The 14,401-nt window shown below is 37.1% G+C and overlaps 1 protein-coding gene across 2 annotated transcripts; it reads right to left on the bottom strand.

Moving 5' to 3' along the window:
- Positions 1-2,357: 2,357 nt before the first annotated feature.
- Jdp (DnaJ domain-containing protein) lies at positions 2,358-13,184 on the bottom strand. 2 transcript variants are annotated; one of them, XM_071776804.1, is made up of 5 exons: positions 13,041-13,184; positions 11,521-11,768; positions 9,325-9,426; positions 9,092-9,208; positions 2,358-8,557 (listed from the first exon to the last, which is right to left on the bottom strand). In XM_071776804.1, exons 2-5 carry the CDS (start codon positions 11,602-11,604, stop codon positions 8,336-8,338), a joined length of 525 nt encoding a protein of 174 aa, XP_071632905.1. In that variant the 5' UTR covers positions 11,605-11,768; positions 13,041-13,184; the 3' UTR covers positions 2,358-8,335. The 2 variants fall into 2 exon arrangements, with proteins under 2 accessions (XP_071632905.1, XP_071632904.1); XM_071776803.1 differs by lacking the exon at positions 13,041-13,184 and having other exon boundaries at positions 11,521-11,916.
- Between the last annotated feature and the right edge of the window lie 1,217 nt (positions 13,185-14,401).

Genomic DNA, 14,401 nt, shown 5'->3' with positions numbered 1-14,401 from the left:
TTCAAAAGGAAAAGAAAAGAAGAAGAAATGATAGAAGATAATAATGATAATGTGATAAGTGATAATATAATGATGATGAAGATAAATGATGACGATAACGGTAATGAAGAAAAAGGAGATATCTCATTTTCTCTGCAGTGATATCGAACATCGTCTACTATGAGGCTTGGAAAATGCAATTTCTCACAGAGCTGTACCACAAGCATATATAACACTTACACTTCTCCATGTGTATACTATAGACTCACGGGAGAGCGACGATATCGATTTGCCCTCCTTCCTAGTTGCGTATTTCCCTTCCGCTTGTGTCGATACAGATTAGCGTAGCTGCAAAGCGCATCACAGTGCCTTGTTTCTCGTAAAAATTTTATTCGAAACGAGGAAAAAACCTAACAGCAACAATTTATTTCATCTACGAGCATAAACAAATATTATTAAAATGAATAGGACACCCGGTTCTCTCGCTCAAATACAATTTATTTGCTGATATAGTTCATTCGCTATTTATTATTTAACAAAAAATCTCTATAATATAAACGCTTGTTCCGCAATCACATCCCTTCTTCTTCTTTTTTTTTTCACCGAGACAATTATGCCCGAAAGTCACAAGAGAAGAGGTACTTATATTAAATTCTATTCTATGCAAAATAGTTTGGCGATAGTGCATAGAAAGTTAGAAAGAGAGGCGTAGGTGTGTCAATGGCAAGCGGCGTGGAATGGTGCTGGTAGGTCAAAGTTTAAATTGACACACAGACTCGGCGCGGAGCGCGACGGCATCCCGACAGACAGCTCCGTTGTCGGGCAAAACCGATCGGGAACAACGGCCAGCTCTCGTTATCTAACGCAGCCACACTTGCGGACGCGACGTTAAGTAGTAACAACGTAGGCAGGATAATGGCATTCAAAGGGCTGTTTGCAGTTCAGTGGAGGGATGTGCGTCGTATGCAGTTACGTGGACAAGTGGAGTGGTATTTATACGCGTCTCTCGAGGCGAATGAGAGAATAGATTTATACGGAAACTGGTGCACAGCAAAATACGATCCCAATGAAACCTGCGGTGGCTGCAAAGGATATCTCATATTTAGATATTTTTGAATGTTCAAATTTTCACATATAAAGGAGGAATAAGTTTCAAATATATCCGAGATAATTAATAGTTCACTTGTTTCAAGATTTTTAGTTAAATTTTTGCAAACATTGCTTTCTTCTACGAAGAGAAAAGAAAAGAGAAGATTAAAAGAAGAAAACCAAGTTTAAATTGGACACACGTCTAAAATACCGGCCACGCGTTCTAGATATACTCTACATGATATATGAACAAAAATCAAGCTAGAGGCAGCTGTCAGATAAACGACCGAAATTATAGAGAAGCCTTCGAAGCGAGAAGCAAATGTTTCGCTCCAGTTCCCAATCATCCGGCGCCGCGCTCCGGGCCTACATTCTACATGGAAAATACAGAGTTCCTCGTACAACTTACGAAAACAGTATATGCCAAATAGTGGATAACAGTAAAAAAAAAAAAACGGGAACGAGCTGAAAGAACAACGTGGATTATTCAAATCGATAACTATATGCAAGTTTGCTTCTACGTTTTTGTAGAACGTGTTTGGATCGTTGTTCCAAGTTTTTACGTAGATTAAAAAAAAGAAAGGCTAAAAGAAAAACAGAATCCTTCGTCTAAAATGCTATCTCACATTATCAAACATTTCATTTTATATGTTGTAGATATCTTTCGTTAAATAATTTTTTTTCTTAGTTGGTTAAAAGTAGATTCTCTCAGTTAGATGTAAATCATTTGATTGCTTTTTCAAACATTAATTTTTGTTTAATCGCCGAAAATATTTGCACATATTGAGAGACATTACTTTTCATTCCGTTTAGTTAAGGGACGTGCAACAGCATAACAGGGGATGAAACAATAATCACTTTGTTACCTGTAGCTTGACAATTATCGGGATTGCTGCTGTAACATTATTCCATTAACCTGAAAATGGCTAATTTCCTTAACGAATCACGTTATGAGATTGATGAATTATTATTACAAACAGGATTATAAATCTGTGTTACATAAAGCGATATATTTTCACCTTTAGACCATGAAAAGAGCATCAGAAATACGATTAAAAACAGTAAAAATTGTAAAAATGTACAAAAATAATTTCATAAATGTTTTAAAAAATACATATTAGATAAAATAACTGAAAAAATATTGTTAATCTACATCTATTTTAGTATCTGTAAAAAGGGTTCGAGGTACGTACCACATATTGACTCCGAAATCCCCTAAATTTATGTAAATAATTAATAATTATCGTGTAAATATCATTAAACATTAAAAGTTATTAAAGTGTGAAACATTTCATAATTAAACACATTTATTGAATTTTTTATTGGTACGAGTAATACATCGCCGCGTCGACCAGCGCGAGACGAATATACAACATATGTATTTGGTTACGCATTTAACTGCATATAGACATTTACACAATCTATAATTTCATTCATACAGCCACGCACACAAGAGACTTGCACGACTCATGAGAACGATCGAAAATACTGTTCTCCAATCAGTAAGTTGCGCAGAACACATGGTTGACTAAACTATTTCCTGTATATTTTAATAGTAAAATTTTTTTTATGACTTTGAATAATCATCACTTTTAACAAACATTTTTATTAGTTAATAACTTGTACTCCAACTTTTGTATCTGCCGTATATAATTATACAGCAGCGATATTAATTGACATGTAAACTAAAATTACATCACACGTGCTAATCTTTAATCTTTAATGATCAGTCAACGATCAGTTTTTTATGATCAGTTAACGTGCGAAACTAGCAATCAAGATTTGGTAATCACAATATCTTTATGTGACGTCAATTCATCGACACATAGAAAGAAAAAGATTCGCTATTTTTGTTAATATACAACTTCAATTTATATCTTATGCTTTTGTAATTAGTTGTTCAAAGCATTTGATAACTACGATCATTAGGCGTGGACATTGAAGCAGAAGACAGCTATTGATTTCCTTGCAAACGTTGGATAACATAATTAGCGTTACATAATCAGTTTGACTACTAATAAGAGACACTAATAATCTGCCATTTACAAATGCAAAAGCAAGGAAAATTTTCAACAACTTGATGTACATTATGTACAATATGCCTTCAACTTTAAACATTTGTTAAATGATGTCAAAAACTAAAAAAGAACGACATCCAATATAACTTTTGTTTTTAATTTTTTTTATTCAACTGGGTATTTTTAATTTTAAATCACTCAACTCCAAAAATTCTGGAAAATCATAAATTTCCCAGAATTCTTTAAGAAAATTATAGTAAGTGATTATATGCGCGCATGTGATATGGGGATTCTCCTCATGAGTTATATAATACGAAGCGAAAGTTTGGTATTCTTTAATATAATGTAAAATTCTGTCACATACCTAGATAAAGATATACCCGATTGTAAATAATTGTCTATGTTGGAATTGGCACATGGTTTGAAATTCAAATCTTCAATTGATTGTAAAATCCTCCGGAGAAGGATAAACTTTTCCTCTTATTTTCCTCTTAAGGGAAAAGTTCCGTCTTATATCCAATGACGGTGTCGTAAACGCACGTGTAGTAACGTAAAAGAGACGTATCGGATTCTTCGATCGTGAGCATCATACTGATAGGCGTTTGAACAGACTTCGACCTTTCCCTCAGCCGTTTGCGACAGGTCAATCGTAAACGACAAATAGGTATGTATGATATAGTCATGTAAACAACGTTTCGCAGGCCAAAATCCACGGGCCCGTCTAGAAAAATATAGATATAGATATACATGTACAGGGTGGTCCAATAGACTTTCGACAGCAGCGGCCACGGTCGGCCGCACCATTTCTCGTCTTGTATTAGAAAATGGAAAACTTCTCAAGAGCGCACGCGGAAGCTCCCTGCAATCTTTCCGTCATCGCGGAACTTTCCTTATAACATAATAGTATTAAAAGATTGCTAGGATTGGATACCAACGATCTCTTCATCCATTTTGATCAACGTTACTTCCAACGTGCTCGTAATCAATCTCGTTCGTTTAATAAATGAGGGAATAACGACTGAGTCGCGAGTTACGGATTTAAATATTTTTCTCTGCCGTGCGCGCGTACGCGCGAAATTATGCTAATATTTTCCAATAAATATTAATATTTCCTACTTTCCTCTAACACAGAGACATATCATTGCCAATGCCACAAGGCAAGATTCGATCTCTACACTTTTTGTTTCCTCATTTATTTTTACGACTGATCGACCTAGTTGCTACATTCTTCAGAGCTTAAAGGAGTCGAACTAGACTGGAGGAATTTTACGAAACGGCGCCGTAGCCCGGTGCCGTTTTACCTAATCTAAAGTTGGTCGCTGTCGCGGCGAGATTAAAACTTTTTTGACTTGCTCATCCAACTTTTATCCAATTTTTATCCTTTTATTCAGATAAAGCTTCAATCTCAATTTCGTCGCGAGGGAATCTCCTGACAAACACCGTTCCCAATATGTGTAAAAAATATGAAAGACCATTGGAGATATTAAAAGTCCACATTAAATATTTCTTTTATATCGTCAGTCATTACGGCAAATTACCGAGGGGCTATTAATTTAAATTTATATTATATTCATATTTCGTATAAACAATATATATATATAAGTGCATTTAAAGAATAAGTGGAAACTACAATATACATAATCCTTTGCACAGTCTCGCTCTCGAGACGGTTAAATCTGTGAAAATTGAGAAATTGGAAAATACCTTTTCACTATTTCAACTAGATGAATTCAGATGTATGTACGATGGATTCGACAGCGTCGGTCTGTATTCTGTAACGTAATCAGACTCGCGATTCACTTGTCGCGGATATGTCATTAAATTTAGCCGCGCGTCCGCCGTCTCGCAATTCCAGAGAAGGATCGATCGCGCGGCGAATCTCACGAAGCGCCAGCGAACGCTTATGTTCCACTAATTCGATTGACCGCGCACTAACGTCAGGCTTGCACAGAGCCGATAGGGAGACAAGTCGAGCAGCAAGATATTTTCTTAGGTCTCCCAACAAAGAGTCTGAGAAAACTGAAAGAGGAATGGAAGCGATAGTGAAAGAAAGCCGAGGGCTTTCGAGTCCGCGATATCTCGAAAAGTGTCCGTTCCATATGTGAGTCACACAATTTTATATTTTTCTTCCCACCACTCTTTTTCTCTTCTTTTTCTCTAGCCTTTTTATTTTGTTTATTTACTTCTTCTACTTCTTTTACTATATTGCGATTCCTTTTCTATTTCTCGATTCTAAAAGTATTCTCTTTCAAACAATCAATCAGTAATTCGATACTATGACAAGATAAACAATTAACGACCTGACTTGCTTCCTTATTAGCTCTGCGTATTCGTGACATTAATAATTGCAGTCAAGCACGGACCCCTCCGCGAATCGTAACATTTAGGATCAAGTAGGGAAATTGAAAACCTTACCTGACTTTTCGATAATTTAATTTTATCACCAAGAAAAAAAATCACTGCGTTATTTCACTCATCCGGAGAGAACTTGTAGAAAAAAAGTTTATAATTACATTACCGTAACGACGTATATATCCTTGCCGTCAAAAGAATGTATCCCCTTAAAAAAAAAAGAGTTAACCTGATAGTCTAAAATTAAGATGGAAAAATGTCATTGGACTCGTTGGTAATATTGATTTTGCCTCTCTCCATTGGCATTTAATAGCCGTTTATTAACCATTGGCCCTCGATTTACCCAACGGCTTCAATTACTACTCCGCTTACATCCTTCTATATCTTCGCACAGATAAGATAAACCTTTGTCGAGTTTCTCCGTGTCGAAATTCAAAGACAAAGCGGGAAGACGAAATGGACCTGTCGTGATATGTTTTGGACTTTGACGAAGGATGCGGGACATTATTTTCGTGGGATGGAAGATCGATCGATTCAGGCAAGACGTAGATACTCGACGTCATTAACGTCTTGCAGTTTCATTTAATTATTTCCGGATAGAACACATTATATCTAGATATTCCCGTCCGTATATTATTCAGTTAATTGATTTAATGCTTTATTTATTTTTAGCTTTGGGTTTCATTTTCCAAAATTTAACGATGTCAAACTGTCGAACACAGCTCTGATTCATGCTGCGTGGATATTTAGATACAAAGCGTTCGATTGGGAAATACCTAATAGTGAGGAAATGGAAGGTATGACGCCGTTAATGTATTTAAACGAGAGATGAGCTCCCCAAGAGAAGAACGCTTATCGCATTATTGTAAGATTACACATTGACACATCCAGGATTAACTGTCACTAAGTTATTATTAATTATCGGTTATAAATAGGCATTCTCAATTATATGCCAAACGCAATTCACCGACGAATTGTTTCGACTGCTGCATCGAATGTATAGAGAAAACGCAAATATGCGTCGGAATGCAAAAGTGCGATGCGGAAAAATTATTTCGTCGAAAATCTATCGAGAATGTTATTGTTTTTCCCGGAGGTTCAAACCGAAATAATTTCAGGCAAGTTCACGCCTCGACGCTGCAAACGCACACGAAAATAACTTTCTCCTTACTCAGAATGACGTAAGATTCTTTTGTACTCTTACAGAGCGTCGAAAAGTGAGTCGCCGTAACCGCGCGCCGGTTTCAACTCCCGGTTTTAGAGAAGCAAAACGCGGCTAATTGGCACGCGCGTGTCGTTATTTAACAAAACGGAGGAGAGCCGTCGTCGTAATTGTCGTCGGAGGTGAATGACGTATTTTGCGTTTGACATCGGACACAGGTACAAGTGCGCCATCGTCGATCTGCTCCATTATGGAAAGAAATACTTAAGCTTTTCCGCAAAACGTTAACCCAACGTTCCGTGGAATTGAATCCCTGAATTGGTGTCGTAGCGATAATAGTCGATCGAATAAGTCCTCGGAGAGAAACGTTGAAAACGTCAATGCCTAGGACAGCTTCACAAAATCTCGATAGCAACACTTATTTCGACAAAATATATAATAATATAGACATTACATTTTAGATATAACATTTTAATATAAACTACTCTACTTTTTTATATCTTTATCTTACATTCTGATAGAGAGCTATATATTTAGTTACGTCTTTTCATTTAAAACATCATATCTAGTGAAAACTCGACGTTTGCAACGTTTGTGGTCCGGGATTTCGATTCAGTCGTTTTGCAATTCCGGTCGTCCAATTTTGTAACCGCACTGTGCATACACGACATTTAAAGTCGATGTCTTTAAAGTCGACGAAGCGTAAGTTACTCCCGTAAGCGTATCGTAAGCGACGGTCGCCTATTTAATCTTGCGATGAAAACCAATTATACATTGATTAATACTTGAATTGCCGATAATCATGACGATGAAATTCCGTCCGTGGATTCACGAAAAGCAGTCTTTCCTTTAGCAGACGCTCAAGTATTTCCTACCAATGTGTTTACGATTGAAACGACCAGTTAACCACTAGCGGAAAATTCATTCGCGGGATCACAGATAAAACTATACTGTCCTTGACACTACACCGTTTAACTTCTGTCGCTAAACATCTCGTAAGATCAAGAGACACACATAGAATGCGCGATCGAGAGAGACTCGACTTACACATTATTTCCAACCGGTCAGTCGGACGTTTAATCGGGAGACTTCAGAAAGGGAGTTTAAAATAATATCAAACGTCCTCTTCCCGCGTTCCTCGATCCCTTTCCTCTCGTCGTGCTTAGTATAGTATAACAAAATATAAATCTGAAGGCGACATATACGTGCGCGCGATCGCGAGCACGTACACGTGTTCCAGGGCGGTTTGTTGAATCGAATTGACATGCATCGTGAACGATGAAGAAATAATCGAACGACGAAGCGCTTTTCCAAGATGGAGAACATCAATACAAACGTTTATTACGCGAAGTTTTTTCGAAGAAATATATACGATCGTTCAATCGTTTTGTCGAAGCTACATCGATGATAGACCGTCACGTCCGCAACTTAATACGTGGTGACGCAAACAATAAAGGTCTCTTGATGCGAAGTTGCATGTAAACGGGAAGGTAGAAAACATAACAAATTGCTCGACGGCGAGCGATGAAATTCACGCGTCTCTCTCTCTCTCTCTCTCTCACCTCGCCATTTTACGAAGTACGCGAATGTGCTGTACACGCCAATGCGACTCGACCAACGCCCCGTACACTCATATACAGGTGGTAGATATTTGTCTAATGCAACATGTTCCTGTTGTCATAAGGGCATCCGGTACAATGGAGTCGGTTCCGGTGAGAATTACGCTGGGGACCTTTTAAATTTCGTAATTGCGAAACTTACTGACGACCTCGTTGGACTCCTGGTAGAATGGGACGCCGTGGCCCGAACGGTAGTAGAGATTCGTGGCACCACCCTCCGAAGCCCTCCTGTGCGCATTTGTAGGATGACCTTTGAGGTGAGCTGGTGAACCACCTGCCTCTTCGGTCGTATCCGGCAGCATTCTGTCCTTTGTCTTCGGCGTGCTCCAGTGCATGGTCTGCGAACAGAACGAGATTCGGTTAACTTCACAGAATAGGTAACATGAAATTATAGGCCTTTGGACCCTTATTATTGTTACATAGCAGTGCTTCTATTTTCAGTGGAAGAGAATCTATTACAAATTAGTAAAATAATCTACAATTTGAGGAAGAAATGCTCAGGAAGAGACTGCAGATTCGTACAATAAACTCGCATCTTCCGCTATATATGAGATAAATTATTACGATCGATATAATAGATTATCAAAATATGTTTTAAAAACTCCTCTTTTTTGTCTTTATCAATATAAAACTAATTAATATAATTTTACTTTTCTGCATTTCAAACGAGTTTTATAACAGCTATTTAAAGTTATGAATTTGTAAAAGAGAATCGTCAACACGTTTTGTAAGCTCGCTCCATTAAACATGACTGCGCGTGTAAACAAATTTAACTTTTTCCAACGTGCGTTGAAAAAGAAAAAATTACACTGTAATAAACTGCAGCTTATCGTTCAAAATTGACAATAGCTGCATCAATTATTGCGCCTCACCTGCTGCACATGCTCCTTCATGCCGAGCCATTGTTTGTAACTGATCTTGATACCACTATTCCGCCATTTATCGTAATTGGTCCTCTTTTCGGGATCGCATAAAACCTCTTTTGCGTACTACGATATAAACAAACCATCAAAGTTCTCCCTCTGCTTACGCACATTTCAAGCGAAATTAATTAGACTCAAAATTAATTAAAATCAATTAACTTTTGCCTGTGCGAGAAGCTTACCTTTAGTTGTTGAAATTTCTTTTCGGCCTCCTTGTCACCGTCGTTCTTGTCCGGATGATACTGAAGAGCTAATACCTTATACTCCGCCGTAATTTGCTCGACCTAATTTTTAAAATGGAATGTAAACTATCTACAGCATTCAATTACGAGAATGGAGATTAATCTTTCATTTCGGAATTATGTATTCTCCTGTTATTCTGTTATCCTTTCGATTTAAATACGCATTATATAGTTAAATGTCAAATCTGAGAGAGAGGCACAACATATTAAACTTATTAAACTTTAAATTGATTAATTTACTTTTTACAGCGAGATGACAGAATAAACTTTAAACTTTAATTAACTTTAATTACAAATATAAAAGACTTATGAAGAAAGAAGAGGGCACGGTTTTCGACATTCTCGAATCTAATCATTTTCGCTGTACTTAATACTTTGATATTTAATTAATTTTTCTCAACCATCTCAGCTGTCTGCAATAACACAACGTAGTATCTTGCCGATGAAAACGATATATCATGAAGACGCTAACGCGATATATCGCGACCAGGGATGACATTTTCTTATCGAAAATTCTCGATGGAGATAACAAAACGTAAACTAAAGAGGAGAAAGGCAAACGACCTATCCATCATAATATCTTTACTGAACTTCTCGATATCTACTTACGTATTGCTAATAAAATGGTGCAGAATCAAATAAATACAAAAAAATTGTGTTAAAAAATTTATAAACCGTAATTTTTCAATAAGCTCGAATTATATTGAAACGAATATAATTTTCTCGTGCATCTCCAATGTTTCATTGTAATTGGTTTGGAGAAAACGATGTATAAAATAACACACGTAGGCGTTTAAACCTATCAAGACAATCTCACGCTCCATGTATCACGAAGATGTGATTTGATTTCGGCACGAATATTGTTGTGCGCAACTTTAGCATACCGTAAACTAGAAGCAGATGAGAGACTACGCCTAATTGTGTCGATCGAGAATTCAATTAATGGAGAGTTTAAATTGCAGATTCCTACTGGGATTTAATTATTACAGAAGCATCTCGACATTTAATTTAATCATCTCAGGACAGATGTAGAAAATTAGTTTTATATACATGTACATCGTTAAAAGACCACGGTAAATGCGTTAAAACACATAAAACTTTCACAATTAAAACTTTTAGATGTTAAAATTGTGAATTTTATATTTTGACTTGTAAATTGTATATTTTGATGATATTAGATCTTGAATTAAACTGTAAAGACATTTGTGATATAGATAATAGATAGAAATATAACAGTTATAATTAAAAATTAAATTCCTATCAATAAGCAAAGTAAGTAATTGTTGCACAACGTGTTCAACAACATTTTTAATTAAAACTAATTATGTAATTGACTTTTTTAATTACTTCAATTAATTAAGATGTCAAATTATCAAACAGTATTTTTCTGAACGTATGATCTTTACATTTTCTCTTATTACATTTCATATCAAATGTACCAGACCATTTATCTGACTTTTACTTTGTAAATACAATTTTCGCGATAGACTCGTTTCTCGATACGGATATTTCGAGCGTAAAAGCTTGATTGGTCGACGCCTACATTACGTGTGCGATTTGATCGACAGAAGTAATAATGCATTCATTTCATAGTGAATTAAGAAGTGAAAATTATCTTTGGTTCCCTATTTGAAAGACATTTCACCTGAAATAAGTTCTTCGAATTGCAGCTATAATACTCCGAATGCACTAATAACTGACGCACGCTAATTAATTTAAAGTTTCCTGTTTGTATGTAGGAAAGCGAACAGAAACGATTAACTTGACTTAATTATCCAATAATCTACGATGCAACGTGGCCTGAATAATTCAGAAGCAAACGTTTCTCGCAAGACAACAAACCGCTCCACAAGATGCGCAGATTTAATTCCATTTAAACAATAATGATTGATCTAACAGAACCAACATAAAGGTAAAGAATATCTCTAATTCTAACGAGGTTTGATTTCGCCTTGCTACCGCATATTAAGTAATCCTCTCCTTTGTTGAGTTTTATTTTTTTAATATTATGAACTATGTATCTCAAATGTCAACGTGGCATGTAATTTAAATGCTACATTATCACAGCGATCAGTTCATATCGGGGACACAAATTTTAGTTCGCAACAAATTCGCTTCAACGTGCTAAAATCTCACCGTGGAAGACTCGTCGCAGGACAATAGAGCGTAATAGTCCTCGTCCTCGCTGGGCGAGTAATTGATGGCGTCCTCGACACTCATTTTGACGACTCCTTGCAACCCCTTTGGCGTATCCCTTCCCACCCTGTTCCTTCGGGGATCCCACGAGATCGTCTACACGCAAAAAGAGGTCGCAGCCGCTATACTCGGTGCTCCTCGTCGAAGATCTCTCGCCTTTTAAACCCGGTCAGTCGAGATTCCGTCACCTGTTGCGAGAGAACGAGCGAGCTAGTCCGTGAGTGTCGGCGTCGCGTTGTCGACTACAGCACGGGCGCCAAAGTGAACCGAGTAAGGGAAAACCGTGTCGCAGACCCGGAAAGACCCGATTCCCGGGGAATCCCGCGCGACTGCGTACTCGCCATTCCGGCGAGCCGGCACCCTCTTTACGAAACGCGCAATTCGTATCATTGCGCAGTTGCGGCTCGCGATTCACCCTTGTCCCCGTCGCCGTCGCCTCGCCCCGTAAAAGGACCTAAATCGTATCCCCCTTGATCTTGATATAATTCACTGTTCAACTCCAAAATTCACATCCCATTCTTTGAAACGAATTGAATTTAAAGCAATCTTTTTCTGAGTCTCGCGGTCGCAAGGATTATACGGAGTCGACGTTAGAAAAGCGAGATTATCGTGAAAAATTACGTGGAATCTCTCTTTCGATGTACATTGAAATAAATGAGGCTTCTTGTGTCCCGTTGCTCGTTTCTTCTAACTAGACTAGATTAGACCCGAAGGATATAAAGCAAAACTCCATTTTCTTCTCGATATTGAGTTAAGAGTGCGATTTAATTCTGCGCCTCGCGCCACGCACCTAGCCGTCTCTGCACAGAGCGAAGGTCATTTCGTGCAAATGCATAAATTTGAAAAAGTAATTACGAACGCTACGGACATACAATCGCAGTTGTTCACCGCGTCATTCTTCGATGAAAAATCTTTAAAATTAAAAGAAACGTGTTTCAGTAGATGAAGTATTTAAAAGATTAACTTTTAACGATTTATCGTCAACTGCAATCATCATGTCATTATGTCGTAAAAGTGATCGTGATAGTGATATTGGCAGAAAAGGGCTTGTAGAAAGCTTAAACCTTTTTAATACGCTAGTAGAAGAATTTTTGGTATGAGAATTTAATTTCATTTTCCCGTCTCTATTTTTTTTCCAGAAAAAAAAAGAAAAAGAGAGAAAGCGTGACAAAGAGAGTTAAAAATTGTTACCGAAACCAGAAAATTACATTCACGCGCGCATATTTGTTTGAGAATATTTTAAATATCAAATCGACTCAGCACAAAATGCGTTTATCCAATGTCTGTCAACAAACTGTGCCGACGGCATAACAATCTGTGCATTTGTGCTCTTACGTAAGCACCGTTATCGCCGAGATTCTTGACGCGTTGAAATCGCATTCGAGACTAACGACTATCGCTCTGCGGAATCGCCTTTGCTTTCGAGAAACCGCGTGTGGAAATCGCGGAGGAGCACTTACGAACAGGAAGATCAGTCCTGACGATCCTCCGCAGCGAGACTACAGTGACGTTTCGCCTCGAAATATGCGGTCGTACGTGTGGCAAGGAGCACCGCATGAGACATTGTGCTCCATGTCCCACCGCAAGACTCCAGAGACTCGTGGCTTTCACTCGCGGTTAAACAACCTTGAGCCTCTTTTATATACCGCGACTTTACCGACCGTGGAAGCGGGATTAGTGCGGCTTATTCGTTCTCCGCGATTTTTAATCGCGAAAACATAGTTGTTTATGGAATTTTATCGAGCGCGGTCGAGCCAGAGATGCGCCCCGCATCTCTCTGACGCTCTAAGAGTCGCGCATGATATACTAATATTATTCATTCATATACTAATATTATTCTCATAGAATAATATTAGAAAAATATTATGTTAAACGCGTCAAATCTGTTAAATCTGATAGATTTTCCTATACATTTCTGCTGTCTGATAGATTCGTCACCCAAAGAGATTCGATTTGCGAGACAACGCTAAGCATGAATGCTTGTCGTGCCTGGGACGCGGAAACTTGATTGGAAATTCAAATTTTCTGAGGAATCGACGAGAAGAGACGAACGGGAGACAGACATCAAAACGTGAATGAATGTGTGGCATAAATTATGCATGCCTCTTGCTTCTGCGTGGAGACGACAGTTATCGCCGGCACTTTCATTTACAACTGCTGCTGCCACTGTACCAACTCTCTGGCGTATCCTCTACGGACAACGATATAAATAATAAAGTTCCACAATTTTACATATGCATATGCATGAATTAGAAGTAATTTTATATGCAATGTTCATTTTGATATTTATGTACAAATAAACGTTTTCTTGCCTCGAGAGAATATTTATTCGCGAGATGGTTGTGTAAAAAAAAATATATTAAAAATTTAAATTTATTAAATATATATAAAAGTATATTAAACATTAAAAATTATATTAATGTATATATTATTGTATATTAATATTATAAAAATATATATCCCAAACTTATTTTATAACAAAATTTATAATAAATTATTATCGAATTTAAGAATGACCCAAGAAATAAACAGTGACCATTAAAATTATAATTTTAATAATGTGTTTAATATTTTGATTGCCGAAGTAGGAATAGTTTTACGATATTTATTCCCTGACATGTTATTTAACATTTAATCCTATCTCATTACACTGCATATTGTGTTGACCTGTCAATAAAGTTTGTATCTAAATCGAAAGATTAATTAGCACACGATCTATACATTTTTTAAATCAAAGATCCTGTAACGTTTCTCTTACAAAATATCAGTAGTTTAGAATCAACATTGAGAGAACACAAATACTTTTGTAATTTACTATGAA

Source organism: Temnothorax longispinosus, chromosome 4, assembly GCF_030848805.1.
Source record: "Temnothorax longispinosus isolate EJ_2023e chromosome 4, Tlon_JGU_v1, whole genome shotgun sequence".
NCBI lineage: Eukaryota > Metazoa > Arthropoda > Insecta > Hymenoptera > Formicidae > Temnothorax > Temnothorax longispinosus.
This window is presented reverse-complemented; position numbering and strand designations above follow the sequence as displayed.